The 26,258-nt window shown below is 47.6% G+C and overlaps 1 protein-coding gene across 1 annotated transcript in view; it reads left to right on the forward strand.

The window, feature by feature from the left end:
* The window catches only part of UBR5 (ubiquitin protein ligase E3 component n-recognin 5), a 72,663-nt gene that overhangs the window by 22,472 nt on the left and 23,933 nt on the right, over positions 1-26,258 (forward strand). Inside the window, exons 12-25 of the mRNA XM_069957279.1 lie at positions 419-573; positions 1,429-1,546; positions 11,622-11,806; positions 12,170-12,279; positions 13,441-13,553; positions 13,638-13,781; positions 14,487-14,598; positions 14,873-15,027; positions 15,189-15,386; positions 16,737-16,947; positions 17,065-17,191; positions 18,603-18,751; positions 19,040-19,135; positions 19,273-19,396. Coding sequence (XP_069813380.1) covers positions 419-573; positions 1,429-1,546; positions 11,622-11,806; positions 12,170-12,279; positions 13,441-13,553; positions 13,638-13,781; positions 14,487-14,598; positions 14,873-15,027; positions 15,189-15,386; positions 16,737-16,947; positions 17,065-17,191; positions 18,603-18,751; positions 19,040-19,135; positions 19,273-19,396 — 1,997 coding nt within the window. The remainder of the gene's footprint in view (positions 1-418; positions 574-1,428; positions 1,547-11,621; positions 11,807-12,169; positions 12,280-13,440; positions 13,554-13,637; positions 13,782-14,486; positions 14,599-14,872; positions 15,028-15,188; positions 15,387-16,736; positions 16,948-17,064; positions 17,192-18,602; positions 18,752-19,039; positions 19,136-19,272; positions 19,397-26,258) is intronic.

Genomic DNA, 26,258 nt, shown 5'->3' on the forward strand with positions numbered 1-26,258 from the left:
TTTGGGCTTTTATTTTAGAGTTTTTTGGGTTGTACTAGGCCTTTTATTGTTTGTTGTATGCCACAAAGATTCTGATGCAGAAGAACAAAGGTGCACCCTATTAAAGGGTATCTCTGACGGATTCTCCTTCAAGGGGTATTTCAAGTTACAACACTTTTTCCCTATCCACATATATGCTAGGATATGCCATCATTCATCTTAACTGTGAAGGGGCAGGGTTAGCGTAAGACAGTCTGCAGTGAGAACTTGGCCCAGAGTCTGCTTTGCACTAAGGATCATTGAGGGTCCCAGAGGATCCCCCTTTAGTTGTCTGTTGGAAAGCTGGCTGCATATGTCAATACAAAAGCAACTAGTGTTTGAATTGCATTTACACGTTTTGTTCAATAAATATGACCCAGTTTTCGTACTGTTGCCTTAGGTGGCCACTTGGGTAGATGAGACGCTAAGTTCAGTGGCTTCAAAATTAGAACACACAGCCCAGGTGTTTCCAGAGCTGCAGGGAGAGAAGATTGTGTCACTACACTGCTGTGCACTATACACTTGTGCACAACTGGAAAACAACCTTTACTGGTGGTGAGTACTTCTATTTTAATACAGAACTTAAAGTAGTCCATGTTTGGGAATTGTTCCACTATATGTTTATATATGATTGGAAGATTAAAGATGTTGTACATTGGTGTCATATCTATAAGACAGGCAACTAATGACCAGATGCGCTGTGTTAAAGGGGTTGTCCGGCGATAAAAAATTATTCACAGAATAACACACATTACAAAGTTATACAAATTTGTAATGTATGTTATGTCTGTGAATGGCCCCCTTCCCCGTGTCCCACCACCCCCACCCGTGTACCCGGAAGTGTGGTGCGCTATAGATTACCTGTCACGTGTCGTCCACGGTCTCCGATCCTCAGCAGTGACGTCTTCTTCGGGAGGCCGGCGGATCTTCCCGAGTGCCGGCCGCCCTCTGCAGCGTCATCCGAAGCTCAGCCGAGGTTGGCTGAGCATAACAGTGCTCAGCCAATCGCGGCTGAGCGGCTGATGACGCGGCCACGTCATCAGCTGCTCAGCCGCGATTGGCTGAGCACCGTTATGCTCAGCCAATCGCGGATGAGCTTCGGATGACTCTGCAGAGGGCGGCCAGCACTCGGGAAGATCCGCCGGCCTCCCAAAGAAGACGTCACTGCTGAGGATCGGAGACTGTGGACGACACGAGATGCGGTGAGTATAATGCACCACACTTCCGGGTCTAGCGTGGGTGGGGGGAAACACGGGGAAGGGGGCCATTCACAGACATAACATACATTACAAAGTTGTATAACTTTGTAATGTGTGTTATTCTGTGAATAATTTTTTATCGCCGGACAACCCCTTTAAGTAGCAGTTAACGGGCAAAATTAATCCCCATGTTTTCCTGTATATCTCCTAGGGGTGTTGTTCCCTTTAGCCAAAGGAAAAAAATGCTTGAGAAAGCCAGAGCGAAAAACAAAAAACCCAAATCCAGTGCTGGAATTTCTTCAATGCCAAACATTACAGTTGGTACCCAGGTGAGATACACGATTTTATAACATTCATCCCCGAATAAAGACGCAAGCAAGTTTGATGCTGCTGTTTTAATTTCTGCTCATGTAGCACCTTAGAAAGACAATGTATGAGTAGCCTTTTCCTACATGCCATCTATATGAGGCACAGCTCGCAGTCTGGTGAGGCGCAGGGTCCCTGTCTGTGCCCGACATCGGCACACAGCAGGGACTCCAGGATTTGTCACCAGCGTTCCCTGTAAGCTGCGCGGCCGCTCAGCTGACAGGGAGGTCCCGCACACTTCCTCCAGCCGCCCGCTCAGCCCCCTCATGGCGCCACTATTTCTTTTTAATCTGGTGCACTGAGGCTCAGTACAGCCTCGTCGCACCTCTGCTCCTGATTGCCCTGCCCACCTGTCCATCACCGCCGGCGCCGAGCTCTCCCCCTGGGTTCCGAGTGACGAACAGTGACAGTGACCGGAGGATGGGAGCCGGACGTGCAGTTGCAAGCATCATCCTCTCAAAAGAAAAAAAGCATATGCACAAAAAATGGTAGCACATCACAAAAATCTTTATTATAACACTGACATACATACAAAGTACCACATAAATAAGTGAAAATGAATACAGGAGTAGTAAAATGAGGGAGACAACACCCCAAATACTGCTCTACATTAAAAACACTAAAATGTCACCATAAGTCCTGCTGGTGTTCCAGCCAGGGCTAATCTACCACTCTGACTCTGGACCGTATGTACAATAACAAAAATACAACATCTCTACCTAGACAGAGACCCAGTAAAACAAAATATAACCACAAATAATGGAGCATAGGGAAAAAAAAAAGGAAATTGGAAAAGATCACCATATACAGTCCAACAGAATGAGAGTCAGATGGGATAAGGAATCACCCACGGTTGCAAGCAAGCAACTCCGTCTCCAAGCCAGTGGTGTGGTAAACGGGGCCAGGGGACATCACATGTGGAAAACAGGGAGAAGGGGACATGTGTGTGGAAAAAGGGGAGAGGGGGACATATGGAAAACAAGGGGAGGGGGATGTGTGGAAAAAGAGGAGGGGGGGGGACATATGGAAAACAAGGGGAGGGTCAGGTGGGGATGAGGGCCAGGTGGGGTAGTGAGTGTGGGGGGGGGGAGGGGCAGGTGAGGTAGTGTGTGTGTGTGTGTGTGTGTGTGTGGGGGCAAATGGTCAGGTGGGGTAGTGTGTGTAAGTGTGTGTGTGTGTGTGTGTGTGGGGGGGTTAGGTGATGTTGTGTGTGTAAGGGGCGGTGGTCATATGGGGAGTGGGGGGGGGGGTAGGTGGGGGAGTGGGGGGGGGGAACTTACCTGGTGGATACAGCAGGTGCATTATTATTATGTAGGGGCACAGCACTGGACATTATTACTATATGGGGGAACAGCAGGGGACATTATTACTATATGTGGGGGCACAGCAGAAGACATTATTACTATATGGGGGTACAGCAGGGGGCATTATAACTATATGATGGCACAGCAGGAGACATTATTATAATTTGTGGGACACTGATGTGTCATTATTGGGGGAATTAACTATTTGTCGGTCACTAGTGGGGTTAACTGTTTGTGGGGCACTATTGGGGGAATTTACTATTTGTAAGGCACTAACCCATAGCTGCACCAGGACGTTACTAAACGTCCTCGTGCCGCTATGGGAGTTCAGAGGGGGGTCGCGCGGCGACCCCCCTCTGAACTGTTGTGATTCCGGGTGCCGCATGTAGCCCGGGATCGCGGCTATTAGTGGGCACGGTCCGATCGCCGTGCCCGCTAATTAAGTACTTAGAAGCAGCTGTCAAAGTTGACAGCTGCTTCTAAATACTTGCTCATATCCATCCCTGGTGGTCTAGTGGGGGATCGTCCCCCTGCGGCGCGATTGCGGGGGGGCGATCCCTGCATCCATCCCGGGTCGGGGTCTGCGCCGTAATGGCGCTGATCCCGGCTCGGCATTCTATTGCAGCAGCCAAAAGCAATAGAACACCGATCTCATGGATTCATGCAGTATAACTATACTGCATGGATCTCTATGAGAGATCAGAGTGCATATACTAGAAGTCCCCCAGGGGGGCTTCTAGTATATGTGTAAAGTAAAAGAAAAAAGAGGATTTTTTACTCACCATAAAATCTTTCTCGTAGTCTTCATTGGGGGACACAGATACCATGGGTATAGGCTGCTGCCACTAGGAGGCGCTGACACTAAGAGAAACAAAGGAAGTGACTCCTCCTGAGCAGGATATACCCGCCCACAAGCACTGAGCTAAACCAGTTTGTACAAGAGCAGTAGGAGAAGTCAAGAACAGGTAAAGTAGAAATAACACCAAAAACGGAGAAAACTACCATACCGAGGAAAAACCCCAAAAGAAAGTGGGTGGGTGCTGTGTCCCCCAATGAAGACTACGAGAAAGAGATTTTACGGTGAGTAAAAAATCCTCTTTTCTCGTGCGTCTTATTGGGGGACATAGATACCATGGGACGTCCAAAAGCAGTCCATGGGGTGGGAAAGATAACCGCTAGACAAGAGCGCTTGGTGAGAAGGCACAGAATAGCACCAACACAACCATCAACTAGGAAGAGAGCAAGGGATGATGCTGAATGCATCAGAGAAAACCCCTACAGGTCCGCAGCAAAGGAAAAAAAGTGTCTATTCTCTGGAGCAATGTGCTGCACAGCAGACAAGAGTGGGTTGTGTCCATCCTGGAAGCCAGCGACATGATGTAACATTGAGTCCAACAGAACTAGTAGGCTAGATGTGGGGGAAAAAAGCAGACGCCCAGCCAAGTGGGTGACCACAGGCAGCAGGGACTTATTCTGAGGTAAAACAGAATAAAAGGCAAATACAACCAAGACGGGAGAGACTGGAAAATGTTTCATGGCACATAGAGGTCTAAGGCGTCAAATAAAGGAGAGAGGACTGAGCGTCTCTCATAGAAGGTGCCACATGAGATGCAGGAGAAGCTGCGTCCTTGACTATGGAGCTGGCAAGAATGGCCAGGCTGGAAGCTCCATAGGCCTAGGAGTACAGTCTTCACTGAGAAGACAAAACTTGAGCACAAGAGAAGCCATGGCCTATGATATGAGTTATCCCATCTGAGAAACACATGTTAATAAGAAGAATAAAGCTGTCCAAGCATAAAGCAGTCCAGGGAAGGAAGGAGCTGGAGGAAGGAAAAACCGCGATCAGAATCTTGAGTAAGCTGTCCTGGAAGGAGTACAGTAGTACCTGGTATCCCGCAGTGCCCGACAGAAAAGAGGAGCAGAGAAAAGCTGGTAAGCCGGGGAAAAAACAACTCCATGGGCTGTTAGAGCCTTAGAAGGGAGGTCGATCATATAAAACACTCCGCTCCAAGAAGCCTAGAGGTACTCGAGAGCTTGGAGTCCCAGAAGAAAACTGTGAAGGGAGGTCAAGGTAAGGCTGATGGGCATGGGAGTTGTCACAGGACAATGGGCACAACAGGTAATACATAGACTAGAGTCCATATGTAAACTAGATCCAGAAACAAACGCCTCAAAGGGTGAGCAGAGACGTTGCTTGGTAAGAGCAGAACAGCAAATGTAAGTCCTGCCAGAATGCGATAGGTTTGGAGACGATAAAAGGTAGGGCCAGACATGGGCCAGTGAACAACCCTGTTTCCAAGGAGAGGAAACCTTTTAAGGGAGTAAGTTCTCAAGGAATCCACATGGGAGACAAGATAAGGGAGGGGGACTGGGAGCCCCGTCTGGAGAGCATGGCCGGTCAACAAGAAGACCAAGGACAAGGAAGTCAAGCAGGAGTGCTCATAGAGGCCAGTGAGGGTCAGAAACCCACACCCGCCTGTCGGAAGACGCAATTACGGAATAACAGTCCTCTGGAGGATACTTTTACTAAATATTCCATACTCCTGGAGGAGGGAAGGGCTGCTTGAAGATTTTCTGACTGAGTGGTAAAAAACCAAACCCAGGATAGGGGGGGGGGGGGTCATGCACAACAGTGCATTACTCCAGGGAGAAGGAGTAATGGTGTAAGCGGGAGCACTGCAAAACCCTGAACTGAGAACAATGCTTCATAGTCCGTATGGCCAAGCAAGGACACCTGGAGAAGCTAGACCACGAAGAGACCATACACCTACGCTTAGGACGGTAGAGAAACCGTACAGGCAGTAAACAGGAAATCCTCACCCTGTGAGACTGCAGCTGCCTAAAGGCCCTATTCCACGGGTCGTTTAGAGGAGCAATATCGTTCGTATTCGGCCGATATCGACCGCTACGAACGATATTCGTCCCGTGGAATAGAGTGCAACGATCAGCCGACATCGTTCATGTCGGCTGATCGTTGCAGTCGCTTGTTTTTCAACATGTTGAAAAACAAGCGACTGATATAGCAGCGATCTGCTGCCGTCGCTCCGTTGAATAGGAGCATCGGCAGCAGACACTGCTGTATCCTATGGGCTGCCCGGACGATCAGCGATCCCCCGGGCAGCCCCCCCAGCAGCTCCCCGCCGCCCCTCCGGCACTCACCCGCTCGCTGACGCCGCGTTGAATAGCGGCGGCAGCGAGCGGGGAACGAGGAGCAAACGAGCGCTAATAGCGCTCGTTTGCTCCTTCAAACGACTCGTGGAATAGGGGCATTAGAGAGAAGACTAAATACTTGCCATGTTGGCCATAGGCAGATGCAGAAGGAGAAGTCCTAAAGTAGCACTGTGATAGACATGTAGGCAATTGATGTCATACATACACCAGGGGTAAAAGAAACCCTTTACTGTTTTATCTGAGGAGCCGAGAGGCCTCACTTCACCCAGATCAAAGAGGGGACGGCCTAAGCAATACAAGCCATACTACTGAGGAACAGCCAGCGAGACAAATGCCAGAACATGGTAGTTATGCCCAGACCAAGGAGAGAAGAACCACCCTGACAGTACCAGGATGAAAGTGACCGGATCTGTATGCTGCCGGCCACTCAGAGGACCAGAGTATGAGAGTCCCAACAGTCCGGGGGCAGGTAAAATGAGGGGTCCTGTACCTTGTGTAGTGGGACACGTAGCAGGATGCTTGGGCTTTAGAAAGGATACAGCCCAAGAGGAATACAACAAGGTTACACTGCCTGAGAGCAGGTAATGAGACTTGTTAGTGGAAACATATAGAAGACAACATGGTGTAGTAACAAGTTACCCTATGATGATCCCCTGAAGTGACAGGCACAGATCATGGAAGTCCTACGAGGATGAAGGGTAATATACAGGGTAACACGAGCAGAGTAGCTGCAAGCAGTAAGTAACAGAGGACCAGCATTCAAGAGATACAAATACCTGGACTGGAAGCAGGTAACGTGCCTGTTCAGACCTGTAAACAGAAGCCTACAGTGTGTGCCCTGGGAGCAGGGAAGAGATCAGGACTGTGTCCCTATGTAAATGAGGACTGGATACGAGAACTGCCCAGCATCACCAGGATAGTGAGCAGACCTGAAGGTGGTGTATTACATTGTGTAACAGGTTACCACAATCTGCGCACACCGAACTACAGGTAATGTAGTTGGAGCTATATCATGCAGCAGAGGGCAGAGCTCTGAATAACCTTGTACCACCACCTGGGAGGGGGTAACATGTCCAGTTCTATGTCCCTGACATCATGTAGTAAAGGAATCAATGTCATGAAGATGAGAGGCAGGTCTGAAGCACCGCCCGCTAATGGGTGATGTGAGTGACAGGACTGGAAGCTCTGAGTAACACCGGAACAACAACTGGCAATGGGTGATGAGTCTGGTCCCATAACCTGTCTGACAAACCATGTAGCAGACTGTTCTGTTGTTAGAGCCCAGGAACACAGCATAGTAATAGGTAATGTGTCTGGTTCCATGTCCTGCTTGCGACACCATTTAGCAAAGGATTCTGCCTCGAGAACACAGTAGTCCCCTTAGGAACGGTAATGTCTGGTCTCATGTCCTGCTTGTGAAACCATGTAGCAGAGGGTTCTGCTCAAAGATCGTTTGTCAGCGAGTAACATGTCTGGTTCCATGTACTTACCGTGACACTGTGTAGCAGAGGGTTCTGCTCAGAGCCCAGATACACTGCCTGGAAACAGGTAACGTGTCTGGTTCCGTGTACTTACCGTGACACCGTGTAGCAGAGGGTTCTGCTCAGAGCACCGATACACTGTCTGGAAACAGGTAACGTGTCTGGTCCCGTGTCCTGCTCCTGACACTGTGTAGCAGAGGGTTCTGCTCAGAGCACATACACCGCCCTGATAACGTGTAACGTGTCTGGGTTTATGTACTCCTCGTGACACCGTGTAGCAGAGGGTTCTGCTCAGAGCACAGATACACTGTTTGGAAACAGGTAACGTGTCTGGTTCCGTGTCCTGCTCGTGACACCAGGTAGCAGAGGGTTCTGCTCAGAGCACAGATACACCACCTAGATAGCGGGTAACGTGTCTGGTTCCATGTACTTCTCGTGACACCATGTAGCAGAGGGTTCTGCTCAGAGCAGAAGGATCTCTGAGGGCACAGAAACACTGTATGGTGATGGGGAATGTGTCTGTGCGTATGTGGTTGGAGGGGAACCAGAGTGTCTGTATATAAGTATTAATGTAATCTTATATATATAAAATCTGACACAGAGGGGTCAACCAGCACCAAAAATGCTGGATCTGCAGACCAAGGGTTGCTGGAACATTATATGGAACATTGGCCATAATAAAACATGATGCAAGCCATTCTCATATATGTAATGGTGTAATAACACACTTCCACCAGTAGGTGGCAGGAGAGGTGCATCAAGTGTCCCAAGCTGCTGGAATAGAAGGGCAGTGTGTGTGGTAGCTCCATCAGGAGACCACACACACACACACACACACACACACACACACACGGCAGGGGCAGGGGGAGGGGGAAGCAGCATCCCTCAGTGCAGGCTCTGGAGAGAGCCAAAAGGGGGGATGCCACGGTCCGCGCTGTACCCGAAAAGGGGCGTGGCCTACCGGGAGGGGGCGGAGCATCTTACTGTGAAGGCTCCACCGAGAGCCACAGGTAAGATTAAGGTGGGATGCTGCGGCCCACCCGACTCCGGGAGGGGGCGGAGCATTCCAGTGCAGGTTCCACAGTTGAAAAAAGGCGCAATTCTCCGGGCCGTGCGGCACCCGGAAGGGGCGGGGCATCCTCAGAGCAGGCTCCAGTGAGAGCCAAACATAAGTAGAAATGAGGCAGGCCGCGCAGCGCCCGAAAGGGGGCGGGACATATCGGGAGGGGGCGGAGGTAGCCCTGTGTGTACTCTGGAGAGCCACAATATAGGGAAAAAAGGGCGGGATGCCGCGGCACCCAGTAAGGGGCGGGGCTTAGGGAAAAGAGGCGGAGCATCCTTTAGTATGGTCTCTAGAGCCACATGAAAGGAAAAGTGCGGGAAGCTGCGCAGCACCCAGTCAGGGGAGGAACATCCCTCACAGTGCGCCCCATGGCACCCAGAGAGAGACACTAATAAGAATAAAATGGTGGAGAGGGCTGGCCTGCTACCGACTGAGGGGAGAGGAGTATCTGCCTGAGGAGGGCTGCAAGTGACTGGAGAGGGAGAGCTGCCTATGTGGAGTAAAATGGTGGCCTGGGAGGGAGGGCAGGGGGAATATACTCACCATATAGGAGCACATACTCACCATTGTCGTCTTCAGCCGGTGGATGCCTCACCTTACGCGCCAAGCTTTGGGGGGCGAGGGGGCTGTGCGGATACAGAGTCCGCAGAAAGGCGACCAGATAGTCAGACTGATCTGGGGCCCTGGTGTCACGTTGCCGGCCGGTGGCGACCGAGGGGTCACAGCCCATTTACATTTATGGTCTGTTCCCTGGTTGCATAGTGGGGGGGATCAGGGTGAGTTTTAGATAACCCACCGTGCCCAAGAATCCATAGGACCTAGAAGGAAAAAGAAAAACCAACTAACTAAACATAAAGGAAGAAACTGGTCTGGAGAACCCAGACCTGTGTCTGCCTCCTACTGACACTAAGCTAAACTGGTTTAGCTCAGTGCCTGTGGGCAGGTATATCCTGCTCAGGAGTCACTTCCTTTGTTTCTCTTAGTGTCAGCGCCTCCTAGTGGCAGCAGCCTATACCCATGGTATCTGTGTCCCCCAATAAGACGCACGAGAAATGTATTTTTAATAACACAAAATCCCCTCCCCTAATAAAAGTCTGAATCACCCCCTTTCCCCATTTTATGAATAAAAATAAATTAATTAATTAATAAACAAACATGTTTGCTATCGCCGCATGCGTAATCGCCCGAACTATTAATTAATCACATTCCTGATCTCACACGGTAAACGGCGTCAGCGCAAAAAAAATCCCAAAGTGCAAAATTGCGCATTTTTGGTCGCATCAAATCCAGAATAATTGTAATAAAAAGCGATCAAAAAGTCATATATGCGCAATCAAGGTACCGATAGAAAGAACACATCATGTCGCAAAAAATGACACCTCACACAGCCCCATAGACCAAAGGATAAAAGCGATATAAGCATGGGAATGGAGCCATTTTAAGGAACATATATTTTCTTTAAAAGGTTTTAATTTTTTACAAGCCATCAAATCAAATAAAAGTTATACATGTTACATATCGTTGTAATCGTAACAACTTAAGGAACATGTATAACGATTTTTACCCCAGGGTGAACGGAGTAAAAACATTTTTTTTTTTTTTTCAATTTCACCACACATATAATTTTTTTCTGGTTTCCCGGCACATTTTAGGCAAAAATTACATCTGCCATAGCAAAGTACAATTAGTTGCGCAAAAAATAAGGGTTCATTTGGGTCTCTAGGTGGAAAAATGCAGGCGCTATGGCCTTATATACACGAGGAGGGAAAAACGAAAACGCAAAAATGAAAACTGGCTTTGTCCCCTAAGGTATTAACTACTATATGGGAGCTATTATGGGAATACCTACTACTTTGACAGTGCCAGGAACACTGCACATCACTCTGACAGTGACAGGAATGGCAAATGTACAGAAATGGGGTAATGAGGGAAAAGGGAGCTACCACAGGAAGAGGAGGTTAAGAGTAGAATCTTGTGTGTGTGTTATGGAGAAAGAAATGCTGCACTGTGGGGCTGGTATACAGGTGGAGCAGTATGTGGTAATGGGTTACTGCAGGTGGAGCAGTATGTATTTTCTGCACTGTGCTGGTGGTTTACTAAAGGTGAAGCAACATTTATTTCTGCACTTAAGTGTTGTTTTTAAGCTGCTCTGGGATATTATGTGCACTACATGGCGGTATCTGGCGCTTCATAGTTGTATATGTTTGTTGGTGAGGCCCGAGCATCAACATGGATTGCCGGGTGAGGCCCGAGAACAAAAAGTTTGAGAAGCACTGCTGTAAATTATCCGATCACACAGGGCTAGTCTATTGCATCACCAGCACTTCTATGCTGTAGCATTGCAGTAAGGAGTAGGTGCTGCGATTGGCGACCCCACTAAGGGAAAGGAAGTGCCTGTGCTTGCACAGGTAAGCAGCCCAACTCTACTACCACTACATGAACTGAAAAAATAAATTGCTTTAGTGGGGACTTTCATGGGTTCTCTTGAAATTGCTGATATAGAGCACATTTATCGGGCAGTTAAAGGGTTTATCCAGCGCTACAAAAACATGGCCACTTTTCCCCCTCTTGTCTCCAGTTCAGGTTTGGTTTGCAATTAAGCTCCATTTACTTCAATGGAACTGAGTTTGAAACACCACCCAATCTGGAGATGAGAGGGGGGAAAAGTGGCCACGTTTTTGTAGGGCTGGATAACCCCTTTAAGTTGTTCAGCAAAATGCTGTATACACTGAACAGCATGTATTCTTTTTTTATGAAAAAGATGAGGACTGTCTTGCAAAAAGTTTACATTTGCCAGCTGTTTGCCTATTTGGCACCTGTTGCTGCTTTCAGAAATATAACCTGTAAAACGGTAGAAAATAAATTCTTCGCTTGAGTGGCTTACACCTTTTACGGCCATAGGCACACATCCTTTAGTCCAGATTAGAGAGAGAATGAACTTTTTTTTTTTTTTTTTTTTTTAGCAATCAAGTTTCTTCAGCTTTTGCCACCAGTGTTAACATTTGGGTCTTTCTTACAGGTTTGCTTAAGAAATAACCCCCTGTATCATGCGGGGGCTGTGGCCTTCTCTATTAGTGCTGGAATTCCAAAAGTTGGAGTTCTGATGGAGTCTGTGTGGAATATGAATGACAGCTGCAGGTTCCAATTGCGTTCACCTGAGAGCCTAAAAAACCTTGAGAAAACTAGCAAGACTACAGAGATCAAGTAAGTGCAGGCACCTATTATACTGTGTAGATGTGTTTTTTTTTTTTTGTTGTTTTTTTTAAAGCCTGGCTTATATGAACTGCTTAGTGAGGTTCAGAATAAATATTGCATGACCAAGGCTCTGTTCACATGGTTATGGACTTTTCGACAGTTCAGTTGTGCATCTCAAATGGCCCCAAATGGACGCATATATTTGTAGGGCTGTTGGGATTTGTGGGTATCAATTTTAAAGTGGAAAGGTTCTAGCATTATAACTGCGGATAATGGGAACTGTGTTTTCGACAGTGTTTTGGACACCGTTCAGTATTCATCTGCATCATTGTTGTGTAAGTATACTTAATCATTCTTAATGTTTATTTCAAGGCCTGAAAGTAAACAGGAGCCTGTAAAAACAGAAATGGGACCACCACCTTCTCCTGCATCCACCTGTAGTGATGCATCTTCCATTGCCAGCAGTGCTTCAATGCCGTATAGTAAGTTTTTCTTTGCCTTTTTTTGAGTTGTAAAAATGTTTTCTTTAAAATACTGCTTTCTAGATGCGGTGCAATTTAGATTAGAAATGTGAAGTTAAAGGAGATTTATTTGACTTTATTTAGTTAGTATAAGTAATTTAACAAGGCCACAGGAGAGGCTATATTTTAAGAATATTTTATGTTGGGAGCAAGAGACCTCAGCACAACCGATGGGCAATAGCTGAAGCCATCAGTCGTATGCAGCACAGGTGTAGGCAGAGGAAGTATGTCTCCAATAAAGGTAGCCTATAGCGGCGGTGCACGGACAGGAGGAACAGTCATGTACAGTGTGAACGAGGAGGTAATGAATCCAGCACTCACCGTTATCTTGAACATAGGCTTGCTTCTTTATTTCATATCAAATGGTGAACAGGGAGGGAGAAGGTGCGCGGCGTGTCTCTAATGGCGACAGCCGTTTCTGGCCACATGGGCCTGTGGTCTAGCCGAGAGCAAGACAGGCCCGTGTGGCCAGTAACGGCCGTCACCATTAGAGACGCCGCGCACCTTCTCCCTCCCTGTTCACCATTTGATATGAAATAAAGCAAGCCTATGTTCAAGATACCGGTAAGTGCTGGAGTCATTACCTCCTCGTTCACACTATGTTTTAAGAATACTTGTTGTAAACTAATGGTGATTTTATTATGCCATTGTTGTATGCCAGTATTACTTGACCGTGTTGCAACCTTGCTTATCTTGCTTCCAAGCACCCGCTTTGCAGGGAACTGCTGCTCCATTTAAAAGTGAACCTGGCATCCTGGGGCAGAACCCACCCTACCCCTGAATAAAAAAAATTATATACTTACCACCATCTTGCTGGTCCCGCCACAGAGAAATCGCTGCACGCAAAATATGCGAATGATTTCTTATGGACATCGGATCCTTGCTAATTTGCATATTAAGCGGGCTGCAATTTCTCCGTGGTGGGACCTGCGGGGGGTAAGTATATTTTCCTTATCCAGGGGTAGTGTGGGTTCTGACCTGGGTGCTAAAGTGACAGGTTCCGTTTAAGGGAACCCATCCATTTTTGTTGGGCTTTTGAAAAATATGTTAACGCGAATGTACCATCGCTTTAAGTGTTACCTGTAAAATGCATATCTAATAGAGCTTTTTTATCATTCCAAGAACGTAGAAGATCTACTCCTGCTCCCAAAGAAGAAGAGAAGGTGAATGAAGAGCAGTGGTCATTAAGAGAAGTTGTGTTTGTAGAAGATGTCAAGAATGTTCCAGTGGGCAAGGTTAATAACCTGATATTACTGTAAATTCTGCAGTCCAATGTGAATTTTAAGATAGTTTATAAATCCTGTTTGTATAATGTTTAGGTGCTTAAAGTTGATGGCGCTTACGTTGCTGTGAAATTCCCTGGAACATCAAACAATTCTAACAACCAGTGCACTCCAGGTTGTGATCCTGACCCATCATCTCTGCTTCAGGACTGCAGACTTCTAAGGATTGATGAGCTCCAGGTACAGTACATGGGCAAAAAACTACTTCCCAGTGTATACTGTTAATTGGTCTCTGACTCATGAAATAGTAGTAGTAATATCCACAAAGGATCATTCAGGAAAGAATTAATGTCAATGATCATGTATGGCTAGTCTGAACATCTGTAATGGGCAACACGGACTAAAATGTAAATACAAAACCATTGTAAGATCAGGGTTTCGAAAACTTTTTTTTTTTCTACTGGAACCTCAGACATACAAAACTCCATGCCAAAAAAGACTTGTCTCCTAAATTCTGTATAACATTAACGTGTACCTGTTGCTTTAGTAAACCTTTGACATACCCTGGGACAATGTCAGATATTTTGACCCGTTGTGGTCTTGTTTGCTAAAACAAGCGAGAAAAACGTTTGGCTGAGAGATTTCCTTTCCCCATATCTGTATCTATTGGATCTAGACTGTTCTATAGACATGTGTTTTCACAGTCTGTCATGTGGTGCAGAGTTTAGAGAGAATGTGCTTAGAATCAACTTCTCCTGGCTGTATTTATTGTACTTCCAGACCCTGACTGATCTAAACTTTTGATATGTCTCGTACATGTGCACACATAAAATGTTGTAGAGTCCCAGAGGTGCTGCATTAGTCTCTAAGAATCCTCCACTGAGGCTATACATATGAATTGTGTTTATTTGAAAACTTATAAAGGATGTCTCTGGTAACACGTAGGTGGTGAAGACTGGTGGAACGCCAAAAGTCCCTGATTGTTTCCAAAGGACTCCTAAAAAGTTGTGCATTCCTGAAAAAACTGAAATACTTGCTGTCAATGTGGATTCCAAAGGTAATGTCACAACAAATGCAGACTTACATTGCAGTTTTACCAGCTGCCTTATGTAGTTAGTGATTAGCTGGCTTAGCAGTAAATTAAGCAATTTTAAAGTGCATGTACTTCAGGTACACCAGTTTGTATTTTTTTTTTTTTTTTTTATACAATACCCTGCCCTGATTTTAAATAACTTTTAAATTTGCAAGTGTTAGTTTTTTTGACTTTGTTGTGGATGTTGTGGATTTTTGTCTAGACTGTACATAATGTGATATATAATCTTTGTGTACAGGAGTACATGCTGTGCTGAAGACCGGTACATGGGTGCGCTACTGCATTTTTGACCTTGCCACTGGAAAAGCTGAACAGGAGAACAATTTCCCCACCAGCAGCATTGCTTTCCTTGGTCAGAATGAGAGAAATGTGGCCATTTTCACAGCAGGACAGGTCTGTACTCTTAGTTTTGCGGTTGATGCTTTTCATAATTTGAAGGGATGTTTTTGCTTATTTTTGCACCTATGCTGAAATCTGTAGTTTGATAAATGGCAAACTCTCATTGTGACATGCTATAAATATTTTACTGTATGCTTCTGATCTCGTTGTTGCAGGAATCTCCCATAATTCTTAGAGATGGAAATGGTACCATTTATCCCATGGCTAAGGACTGCATGGGAGGCATCAGAGACCCTGACTGGTTGGATCTTCCTCCGATTAGCAGTTTGGGAATGGGGGTACACTCATTAGCTAATTTACCTGCCAATTCTACCATCAAGAAGAAGGCTGCCATCATCATCATGGCTGTTGAGGTAAGGATAGGTCTTTTGTGCTCACCTGTAGTGTGTATGCGGTATTCAGTTTTTAGGCAAGGATTGTAAGTTGTCATAGACATTACAGTTTTGTGACCCCTTTAAAGGCAATGAAGGAAGGGGGCATATGTAATCCTGATTGGTTTTGTTTCAGTAATGGTGCAGTTTCAGTAATGGTGCAGGCTGACATAAAAATAAGGGTGGTGGTGGGTAGATTGATGCTACCATGGTCCATAGTGATTTTATTCTGCCCAGTCCTAGCTGAGCAGTATTTCCTGTATTCTTGACGTACAAAGCCCTCATTCAAATATCTTGTGCTGCTGGATAACCCCTTTAAGTCTTTGACCATTTGTTAAACAGATTTCATAGCTCAGGCATTTTGACACTATTGGGTTCTAACAGCGTTATTGCAGTGCATCTTGGCTATATGTTTGCTTTACATGAAGAAAGGATGGCTACCTATACCCAGGCTCTCAGCAGTGGGCCCTTTCAGCTAGTGACTATATTCAGGCCACTTCCTGCTCCTATGCGCTTATTTTACTGTACTCTATAGTATGGAAGACCACTCTCAGTTACAGCATACAAACATTTGCTGGGTTCACTCAACAATAACCTGTATGAACCCAGCCTGGGCATGTTTAGTATCTCGGACCTCAGTGGAACTTAGTGTCACTGTCATTTAAATTTTTCTTTGCAGAAATCAATAGTACAGGCTATTTTAGGAAACTTTTTTTAATTGGGTTTATTAGCTGAAAAATGCATTTTTATCATGAAAAAGCAGTTTGAAGATCTCCCCCCTGTCTTCATAATTTTCTATGGAGAGGGGAGGGGTGGAGAGAGATGAGGCACCAAAACAGGACAACAAAGAGTTAATTTACAGCTACATCACCGTCTATCTCCTCTTAAGTCGGCACTGACCTCTGAATACCGGCTTTATGCAGCTCCCGCTGTGTAATCCTTTGTTCTCTGCTGGCGATTAATCTCCATCCTCCCCCCTCCCCTCCCCTCTCCATAGGTTACACAGGGCCCGACTGATGTAAGAGAGTCGAGATTTCCTGATAATGAGCAGTGAATGAGAGAGAGGAGGGGGAGGGCCTAGGGAAAGTATTTTTGAATGCAGATAATGGCATATTTGCCTAATAAACCCAATTACAAAGTTTCTTAAAATCTATTGATTTCTGCAAAAAAATAAAAATAAAACTACAGTGACACTTTAATGTTTTTTTTCCCTTATGCAATATTTAATCTGCACAATGAAAGATGTATAACCTCTGTTCTTAACCAGCTACCAGATTATTATTTTTTTTTTATAGAAGCCCCATTGGACTAAAAATCCTTTTTTCCTTTTAGAAACAAACTTTGATGCAGCACATCCTGCGTTGTGACTATGAAGCCTGCCGACAGTATCTGATGAACCTGGAACAGGACATTGTACTGGATGAAAGCACCCAGATGATGCAGGCGTTTCTCAGCCACCGATGCGATGGCAATCGGAACATCCTGCATGCATGCGTGTCTGTGTGTTTTCCCACCAGCAACAAGGAGACTAAAGAGGAGGAGGGTAAGGGTAATGCCATAATTTTTTTTTTTTATACACTGAATCCACCCTACCTTCCCCTAATGTTTTGATGTGAGTGTTAAATTTAAAGAATACAAATGATTGATCACATTGTTTCAGAAGCAGAGCGCTCTGAGAGGAATACGTTTGCTGAGAGACTTTCTGCTGTGGAAGCTATTGCCAATGCCATCTCGGTGGTGTCCAGTAATGGGCCTGGAAATCGGGCCGGATCCTCCAGCAGCCGAAGGTAAACACTTACTCTATTTGGTGAAAGTCCACAAGTACATTCACATCTATGGATACATTCTGTTTCTGTCTCATGACTGCTATTTAAGTCACAGGTCAGCGCTTACAGACTTACAACAATTACAATCATTGAATTATTACACTGACCCATTTGCTTCTCCATCTCTCCCTGATGGGACTTTCCTTTGACTGATGGTCTGACGTTCACCCTGTGACTGTTGTGTAGAGGAGTTGGGTCAGCACAGTGCTCTTCCCAAGTCTCCCTACTCAGCTCAGCTAGACTGCTGCACTGCACTAATTCTCATCTTACAGTATACGTCTTTCCTCACGGCATGTGTAGACCTATATTATCCTGCATACTCATATTTAATACTGCAGGTGGTGTCAGCTGCTTATGAAATGGTAATGTACTCTATATAGTAGTGCAGGGCTTTAGCATCACTTAGATAAGAGTATAGCAGAGGCCATTTTGCTTGCCAGAAACTAAGGCTCAGGTTACGCAGACGCTCTACCTGTCATTGTAGGAGAAATGGTAAAGTGTGTGTTGGGGGGGGGGGGGGTTCAACAAGATAGGGTGATCTGATCATAGTAGTCAACCTTACATCTGACCATTTTAGACAGGGCATTGAAAATTTAATTTGTTACCCATGTAATACTTAGTATTTGTCTATACTATATGTCTATACTATATGCCCTAGACCAGCTTTGGCTGTCCAGGTATGATGGAAGTTGTAGTTTTGCAACAGCTGGAGGGCTGCAGGTTCCCTACCCCTGGTATAGAGGCAGCTTGGTATGAATGTCTATGGTGAGACTGTCCCTTCAAGGGAACTGCAGTTTTTTAAAAAAGATGTGTGATATCGTCTGACCTTTCCTAGTAAATACTTATATTTCCAATAAAGTAACAATTCTATGTGTTCTTACAGCTTTTTGTGCTGTAGCCTAAAATTACTTGGTGGATATGGGCAGGATTAAAGGGGTTGTCTGACAATGAAACCTGTTTTTAGCTGGTAATAAATGAACTTATATTGGTGAATTTTATGCAGCAGTAGCACAGGTCTGTCCTGGTGTAATCCTGTAATGGACTTCATGTATACATTCAAGCTGGGAATTTGGTGTACTCTATCACATTTCACTACATATTGACTATAACCCAGTCCTCATAGTAGAATGGGGATAGAGATGGCTGAATTCCCTTCTACAGTGTTATTACAGGATGTACAACAGCATCAGAAGCAGAGGGAGAGCATAAAAGAGAACAGAGGTAGTAAAATAAATGGCCATATACTGGTAAATAGAGTTTTTTTTTAAGTAGTCAGAAAACTTGTTCATACATAAAATGTGATGGCCTAAGCACGATTATATAACTTGTAATACTGTTGTATTTCTTATGTAATGGATGTGTATATATTCAGCTTAAGACTTAGGGAGATGATGAGGAGATCTCTTCGAGCCGCAGGATTGGGAAGACATGAAGCTGGAGCTTCAGGTGATCATCAGGATCCAGTTTCTCCACCCATAGCTCCTCCTAGCTGGGTGCCAGATCCACCAGCTATGGATCCCGGTGAGTGAAGCTAAATGGCAATAACCGCCACTACCATTGTCTATAAGTTTTATATATTTTGGAGAGGTGAGGCTTTAATTAACCAATAAACAGACTTTATGTTAAAGTCTGTGTGTATATATCAAGTAAAGCAGGTGGTATATTAGCTTTCTTTCAATAAAAGCATTGACTGTATGCAGTGGTTGAATAATTGTGAGTTCACAGATGTGGAGATTATTTCCAGGACTGTAACTTACTGGAATGATTGTTGCCTGTCGGTAAACATCATGCTGTTCTTTTTTCTGAAAGATGGTGACATAGATTTTATCCTGGCCCCTGCAGTAGGATCCCTTACTACAACATCCACTGGCACTGGTCAAGGGCCTAGTACATCAACCATTCCAGGTGAAACTGCTTTTACTTTTGATATGAGCTTTTACCTCAAATCCCATAAGTCTTTTATAATATTGAAGTTTAGCTTGGATTTCACGATTTTTCTTTAGTATTTTGCGTTTTTATTAACCACTCAATTCCCTTTGTAGGTCCCTCTTCAGAACCTTCGGTGGTGGAGTCGAAAGATCGAAAAGCGAACGCTCATTTTATCCTGAAGTTGCTGTGTGATAGTGCCGTTTTGCAGCCGTTTCTTCGGGACCTCCTTTCTGCAAAGTATGTTTGGAACTCTTATAACCAAGAAGAAATCTATTGATTGTTTCATAAAAATTTTCCCCTTAGTTTGACAGAACAGTGTCTAAGGCTGCATTCACACGTTCCATGAATATGGTCCGTGCACAGAAGACATGCTACGGACTGAATTAATGATTTTCTTCTGGCATCATAATGATACATGATGCTGGGAGTTCCGTGCACTGACTGTATTCACACAGCATGTGCATACCCCTTAAATTATTCAGTACAGAACCCAGGATATGGTGTTTTCATTTAGGCTAGGCTCATGTTTATAAAGTATCCTACCTCCGTAGTGTACATTGACTGATTTATACTATGGTATCCATTAATTTCAGTGGGCTTATTTTTTTTTTTTGTGCTAGTCTAACAAGCACTGTCGTCCTACAAAAATAGTCTACACTTAAAAATGGTCCTAACTTCGGGGGATCTGGGGCAGGTGCAACCTGGTATATGTAGGCACGCTGTTCTGGTGATTTGTGGGAACCTTACACACTTGTAAGCAGCGCAGCCATTATAAATGCTCACAATACTATAAACATTGATTTGGGATTTGATTTTGCATATCTGTATATAAAGAGATGGATTGCCTGGTGTCTGGTAAAAAGCAAGGAGTTATGATGAAGACTGATTTTAGGTAAACTGCTCTATGTTCATCGCTGCAAGCATAGAGTGACTGACACTTAAAGGGGATGCTTTGTTTCCTAACACTGCATGACAAGTTAGCTCAGCCGGTCACTGTCTGAAAGCCTTAAAACAATCGGCCAGACAACTGTTCCATGTCTGTGTATCTTTAAACCTATTTAATTCTATACAATTCTAGGAGCACTCTGCAATATCTGTTCTGCTTTTGCGATCACACAGGTCCAGGGTTTATCAGAGCTGTGTTTCTTGTGCCTGTCATTGGGGGACACAGCACCTGTGGGTATAGGCTACTGCCACTAGGAGGCGACACTAGACAGAAGAAGAAGTGACTCCGCCTGGCAGGCTATACCCCTCCTACAGACACCAGGCTAACTCAGTTTTAGTCTAGTGTCCGTAGGAGGTAGACACAGGTGCCATGCACCTCTTTATTATTTTAGTTTTATTTCTTTCTCTTTCTTTCTAGGTTATCAGGGGGACCGTCGGCGTGGGCTGCCACACCAGACGTAGCTTCCCTCTGAGGGTGCACGGAAAGTTTTTATTTCCCTGCGCCGGTCACCTGTCCCCCACCGCCGCTCCCTGCGGCATGATGCCGGTACCCCACCCAGGTGCGAGGTGACCGAAGGGGTGACCCTGCGCGCACCTGAAGCCGCCGGACAGGTGAGTATCTCCTCTGTCCCACCTGCCCCAAGTCTTCTCTTTGGGGTCTCCCCCCCCCCCTTCCCTCTTGGGGGGATTGTCCTGCCTAGCGTTCTTTAGGGACCCTCTTCCCTCCTGGGGTCTCTATCTCTCCTGGGGTGTCGTCCTTAGGGACATTGCTGTCAGAGGTTTAGTCAGGGTGGATTCCCTTCCTCCCCCCGCCTCACAGCACAGGGGTCTCCGGGGGGGTCTCTGACTTACTTCCCCCCCTGGTCGTGGTGTCTCTGCCGGGGGTGGCACTAGGGCACTGGCAGCAGCTGCCGGGGCTAGCTGGGCGACCGCGTCTTCTAGCGCTCCGCGCCGGTGTCCTGCCGCCGCCGGCCTGCTCCATAAATTTAGGCCCCGGCTTCTCCCGGAGCTAGGCCGCATCGGCGCACAGCCGTGACGTCACGGGGGCGGAGCGCCCGCCCGCCTGCCCAGTTCCTATTGGTGTAGCCCCCACCTTCTCCTCCCTGTGCCCCCTCCCTTCCTCCTCCTCTCCCCTGCAGCCAAGCAGCTTGTGGTCTCCTGCTGCTATCACAGACTGTCAGCCCCACAGCTCCCAAGCAGCAGCAGCTTCAGCTCCACTACAGCAGCTACAACTCCCTATGCAACAGCAGCTCCAGTACAGCAGCTACAACTCCCTGTGCAACAGCAGCTCCAGTACAGCAGCTACAACTCCCTGTGCAACAGCAGCACCAGCGTGCAGCAGCTAGAATCCAGTCCAGCATCCAGCACGGCAGCAGTTCCAGGGTCGGGTAGGTTCACCCAGTGGGTGATATCCCCCTCCCCCACTCCCCAGGCTAACAGCCCTAGCTACTATGTCTGGTCCCCGGGACGACCCCCCTAGGCAGCTCGCTCCCGCGGCTGTGACGACACACTTTGCATGTGTTCGTTGCATTAAGAAGTTTCCTCTGCCTGCTGTGCCTTAACCCTGGTGCCAACTCCCAGGAGGCCCCCCCCCCTCCAGGTTCAGATTTAGCCTCTCCTGAGTTGGCTAGGTCCCTGTCCCAGGCGATCGGTGACCTCTCTAGCTGTCTCAGGTCATGATTCATGCCATTGAGCGGTTGCCCTCCCAGGTGCCCCCAGCAGCGGGGTCCTCCAGGGTATCTCCTGACTTCCCTTCCAGAGGACGATCCCATAAGAGACCAAGACTCTGTCTCACGGTCACCCTCTAGGTGTTCCTCAGACCCTTCTCCGACAGATCCACTGCAGGCGGTTCTGCTTCCCAGCGACCCCTCTCCGCCACCTCGGGGGACCCCTCTGACTTTGCTTCAGAGTCTGACAGGGAGGATCAGCTGGCCTCTGCAGTGCAAGCCTTGATCCGTGCAGTGCGGGACACCTTGCATATTGATGAAGAGCCCCCTTCTACATCCAAGAGTGAAGTCTCCTTCAGTCCTTCATAAGCAAGGAAATCGACACTTTTTCGAAGTCGGTCTTTATTGCAGCTGGTTCGGACCGGCGTCCTACCCTTGCTGCATCCTGGGTCAGCAAGGCTTGTTCCTCTTGGGTCAGGCAGTTAGTCCTGACCTCTCCCTGTACACTCCACGCGAGGATCTCCTGTCTCTGGGCTCGCAGATTCTGCATGCGTCCAAATACTTGTGTGACGCTTCTCAGGAAGCCGCTCGTTTTTCTGCTTGCGCCCTGGCAAACTCTCTAGCCATCCGACGCTCGGTCTGGCTAAAATCCTGGTCAGCTGACGCCGCCTCCAAGGAGGCTCTGACTTCTCTTCCCTTTGCAGGAAACAGACTTTTTGGTGAGCAGCTGGATTGAATAGTCTCGGACGCTACCGGGGGGAAGAGCTCCCTGCTCCCTCAGAACCGGTCCCGGCGCCCTCAGTCTCTCAGGTGTTCCAGTCATTTCCGCTCCCTTGAGCCTCCGACACGTTGTCGCCCGGCTAAGGGTATGCCTCCGGCTCCTTCTAGGAAGCCCTCCTTCAAACCCTGCCCATCCTGGCAGCCCTGTTCTCGCCCTTCTAAGGGTCCTGCCCCCAAGTCGTCTTCCTGAAGGTCCTTCCCCACTCAGGTCTCTCCCTCAAGTAGGGGGTCTTCTGCTCTCCTTCAAGGAGATTTGGCTCATATGTCCGATGTGTGGGTTCGGGAGGTAATGTCTTCAGGATACAAATTCGAGTTCGGGTTCTTTCCGCCGCCTCACGTTTTTCCATCAAATCTCCAACGCTCTTCGGCAAAGCTTTCCGAGCTTTTTCAGGCGGTTCAGAATCTCCTAGCTCAAGGAGTTGTGGTCACAGTCCCTCCCTCTGAGCGCTTACAGGGATTCTTTTCCAATCTGTTCACAGTCCCCAAAAAGGACAGTTCGGTCCGTCCTATCCTGAATTTGAAGCTGCTGAACAGGTTTGTTCGCCTTCGGCAGTTCCGCATGGAATCCTTGTGATTAGTGGTCGCGTCTCTAGAGCAGGACGAATTTCTTGCGTCTATAGACATCCGCGACGCCTATCTGCATGTTCCCATCGCAGCCAGTCATCAACGTTTCCTACGTTTCACCGTCTGTTCTCGACATTTCCAATTCGTTGCCCTGCCCTTTGGGCTAGCCACGGCACTTCAAGTCTTTACCAAGATCCTTGCACCTTGAGGCCTCTGCTTCGGTCAAAGGGGGTGGCTATCTTGCCCTACCTGGACGACCTCTTTGTAAAGGGCCGCTCCAAACAGGACACTCTGTCCAGTCTCCAGATCACACTTGATCTCCTGACCAATTTCGGTTCGGTGATCAATTGCCAACAATTTTCCCTACTTTCCACCTGCTCTATGGAGTTTCTCTGGATGCTATTCAACACAGAGACGGCACGCGTTCTCCTTCCTCCCAACAAGGTTGCCTGTTCCATTCGCCTTTGCACGTGAGTCCTGGGCAAGATGGTCTCCCCTTTCGAGGCGATACCCTTCGCTCAGTTTCATTCGCGCCCTCTGCAGCGAGCGATTCTATTTCAGTGGGCCAGGCCCCCTCTGTCTCTCCACAAGGAGATCCTCCTGTCGCCTGCTGTTCGCAGGGAGCTTTTTTGGTGGTTGACGTCTCCGGTGGTCCTTTCTCCCCCTCAATTGGCTGGTCATCTCTACGGATGCCAGCCTGTCCGGGTGGGGGGGCTGTTTTCGCGAGCCACACGGCTCAGGGCTCTTGGTCACCGATGGAGGCTCGGCTTCACATCAATATCCTGGAGCTCCGGGCCATCTTCCTCGCCCTGTCTTAGTGGACCGATCTCCTGAGGGGTTTCCCGGTCCGTGTTCAGACCGACAACGTCACCGCCGTTGCTTATCTGAACCGTCAAGACGGTACCAGGAGCCGCTCTGTCATGACCGAGGCCGCTCGCATTCTCCGTTGGGTGGAGCGTTTTTGTTCCAGCTCTCTCGGCAGTCCACATTCCCGGGGTGTACAATTGGGCGGCGGACTATCTCAGCCGCGAAAGACTGGATCACGGCGAATGGGCTCTTCATCCCGGGGTGTTTCTTTAAATCTGCCGGCGGTGGGGATTCCCAGACGTGGATCTCTTCGCCTCCAGGCTGAACCACAAACTCCCCACCTATGTGACTCGAGCCCGGGATCCTCGCGCGTTCTCGGTGGACGCCTTGGTGACCCCATGGGAGCAGTTCTCCCTGGTTTACGCTTTTCCTCCTCTGCCCATTCTCCCACGAGTCCTGAAGCGCATCAAGGCACTCAGCTTTCCTGCCATTCTTGTCGCTCCATACTGGCTGCGCCGGTCCTCGTGCATCGGCGTAGTGCACCTCCTCACCGACGCCCCCTGGCGTCTTCCCCTGTGGACTGACCTCCTTTCACAAGGGCCAATATTCCACCCTAATTTACCTCAGCTGAGTTTTACGGCGTGGCTGTTGAAGCCGTGGTATTGAGATTTCGGGGGTTTTCGGAGCCAGTCATCCAAACCATGCTTAAGGCCCGCAAGCCTCAGTCGGCTCGGAACTACCATCGCGTATGGAAGGCCTTCTTTTCTTGGTGTGCACAGAATAATTTTCACCCCTTGGTGTGTTCCGCGACAAAGATTCTTTCTTTTTTTGCAATCCAGTTTGGACAAAGGCCTCAGTCATTCCACCTTGCGTTCTCTTGATTTCCGCCCTCAGGTGAAGACTTTTCTCAGGGGGTGGTCCATTTGGCCCCCCCCTTTTCAACAGCCTGTAGAGCCCTGGGACCTTAATTTAGTCCTCGAGGTTCTGCAAGGTCCTCCCTTTGAGCCTCTACGGGAGGTGTCTCTTTGTTTCCTTTCTTGGAAGGTTGCATTCTTGGTGGCGTTTACGTCCATCCGTAGGTTGTCTGAACTGGCAGCGCTCTCTTGTCGCTCCCCTTATCTGGTCCGTCACAAGGACAAGGTTGTGCTTCGCCCTCCTCCTTCCTTCCTGCCGAAGGTCGTGTCTGCATTCCACCTTAATGAGGACATCTTTCTCCCCTCTTTTTGCCCTGCGACCTCCCATCCTAGGGAACGGTTCCTGCATTGTTTGGACCTTGTCCGGGCCATACGGATCTACTTGTCAGTCACTGCTTCCTTCCCGCCACTCGGATTTCCTGTTCGTGGTCTCGTCGGGTCCGCGCAAGGGGCTGGCTGCCTCCAAGACCACCATTAGGCGTTGGATCAGGACGGCCATCGCAGAAGCCTACCGTGTTCGTGGCGGTGCGGGTCACCGCTTTTTTCTGCTCGGGCTGTGGGGGCCTCTTGGGCGGTTCGCCATCAGGCCTCGGTGTCCCAGGTCTGCAAGGCCGCCACCTGATCTTCAGTTCACATTTTTACAAAGTTTTATCAGGTCCATATCCTGGCTTCCTCTGACGCCAGTCTGGGCCACAAGGTTCTGCAGGCTGCCGTGTGTTAGGCAGGCCGCATGGGGATTGTCATCTGATTTCCCCACCCTCTGGGACTGCTTTTGTACGTCCCACAGGTGCTGTGTCCCCCAATGACAGGCACAAGAAAAGAGGATTTTTGTACTCACCGTAAAATCCCTTTCTTGTGGCTTCATTGGGGGACACAGCTCCCACCCTATTATTTTGAGGTTGTTTTCTTTACTTTTCCTACTGCTTGTGACTAAACTGAGTTAGCCTGGTGTCTGTAGGAGGGGTATAGCCTGCCAGGCGGAGTCACTTCTTCTTCTGTCTAGTGTCGCCTCCTAGTGGCAGTAGCCTATACCCACAGGTGCTGTGTCCCCCAATGAAGCCACAAGAAAGGGATTTTACGGTGAGTACAAAAATCCTCTTTTTGTAACTAGCAAAGTTTGGCAGAAATCTTTAAAGTTTGCCGTTTAATTTTTTTTTGCAGAAATCAATAGTCCAGGCAATTTTAAGAAACTTTGTAATTGGGTTTATTAGCCAAAAAATGCATTTTTATCATAGAAAAACAGTTTGAAACTCCCCCCCCCAACCCCCCGGCTCCATGATTCTCCTATGGGGAGGGATGGAGGGAGATGGAGCACCAAAACAGAACAACAAAGAGTTAATTTACAGCCAAATCACCGGGCTATCTCCTCTGAAGTCAGCACTGACCGCTCTGACCTCTGAGTACCGGCTTTAACACAGGTCC

This window comes from Dendropsophus ebraccatus, chromosome 2 (genome assembly GCF_027789765.1).
Source record: "Dendropsophus ebraccatus isolate aDenEbr1 chromosome 2, aDenEbr1.pat, whole genome shotgun sequence".
Lineage (NCBI taxonomy): Eukaryota > Metazoa > Chordata > Amphibia > Anura > Hylidae > Dendropsophus > Dendropsophus ebraccatus.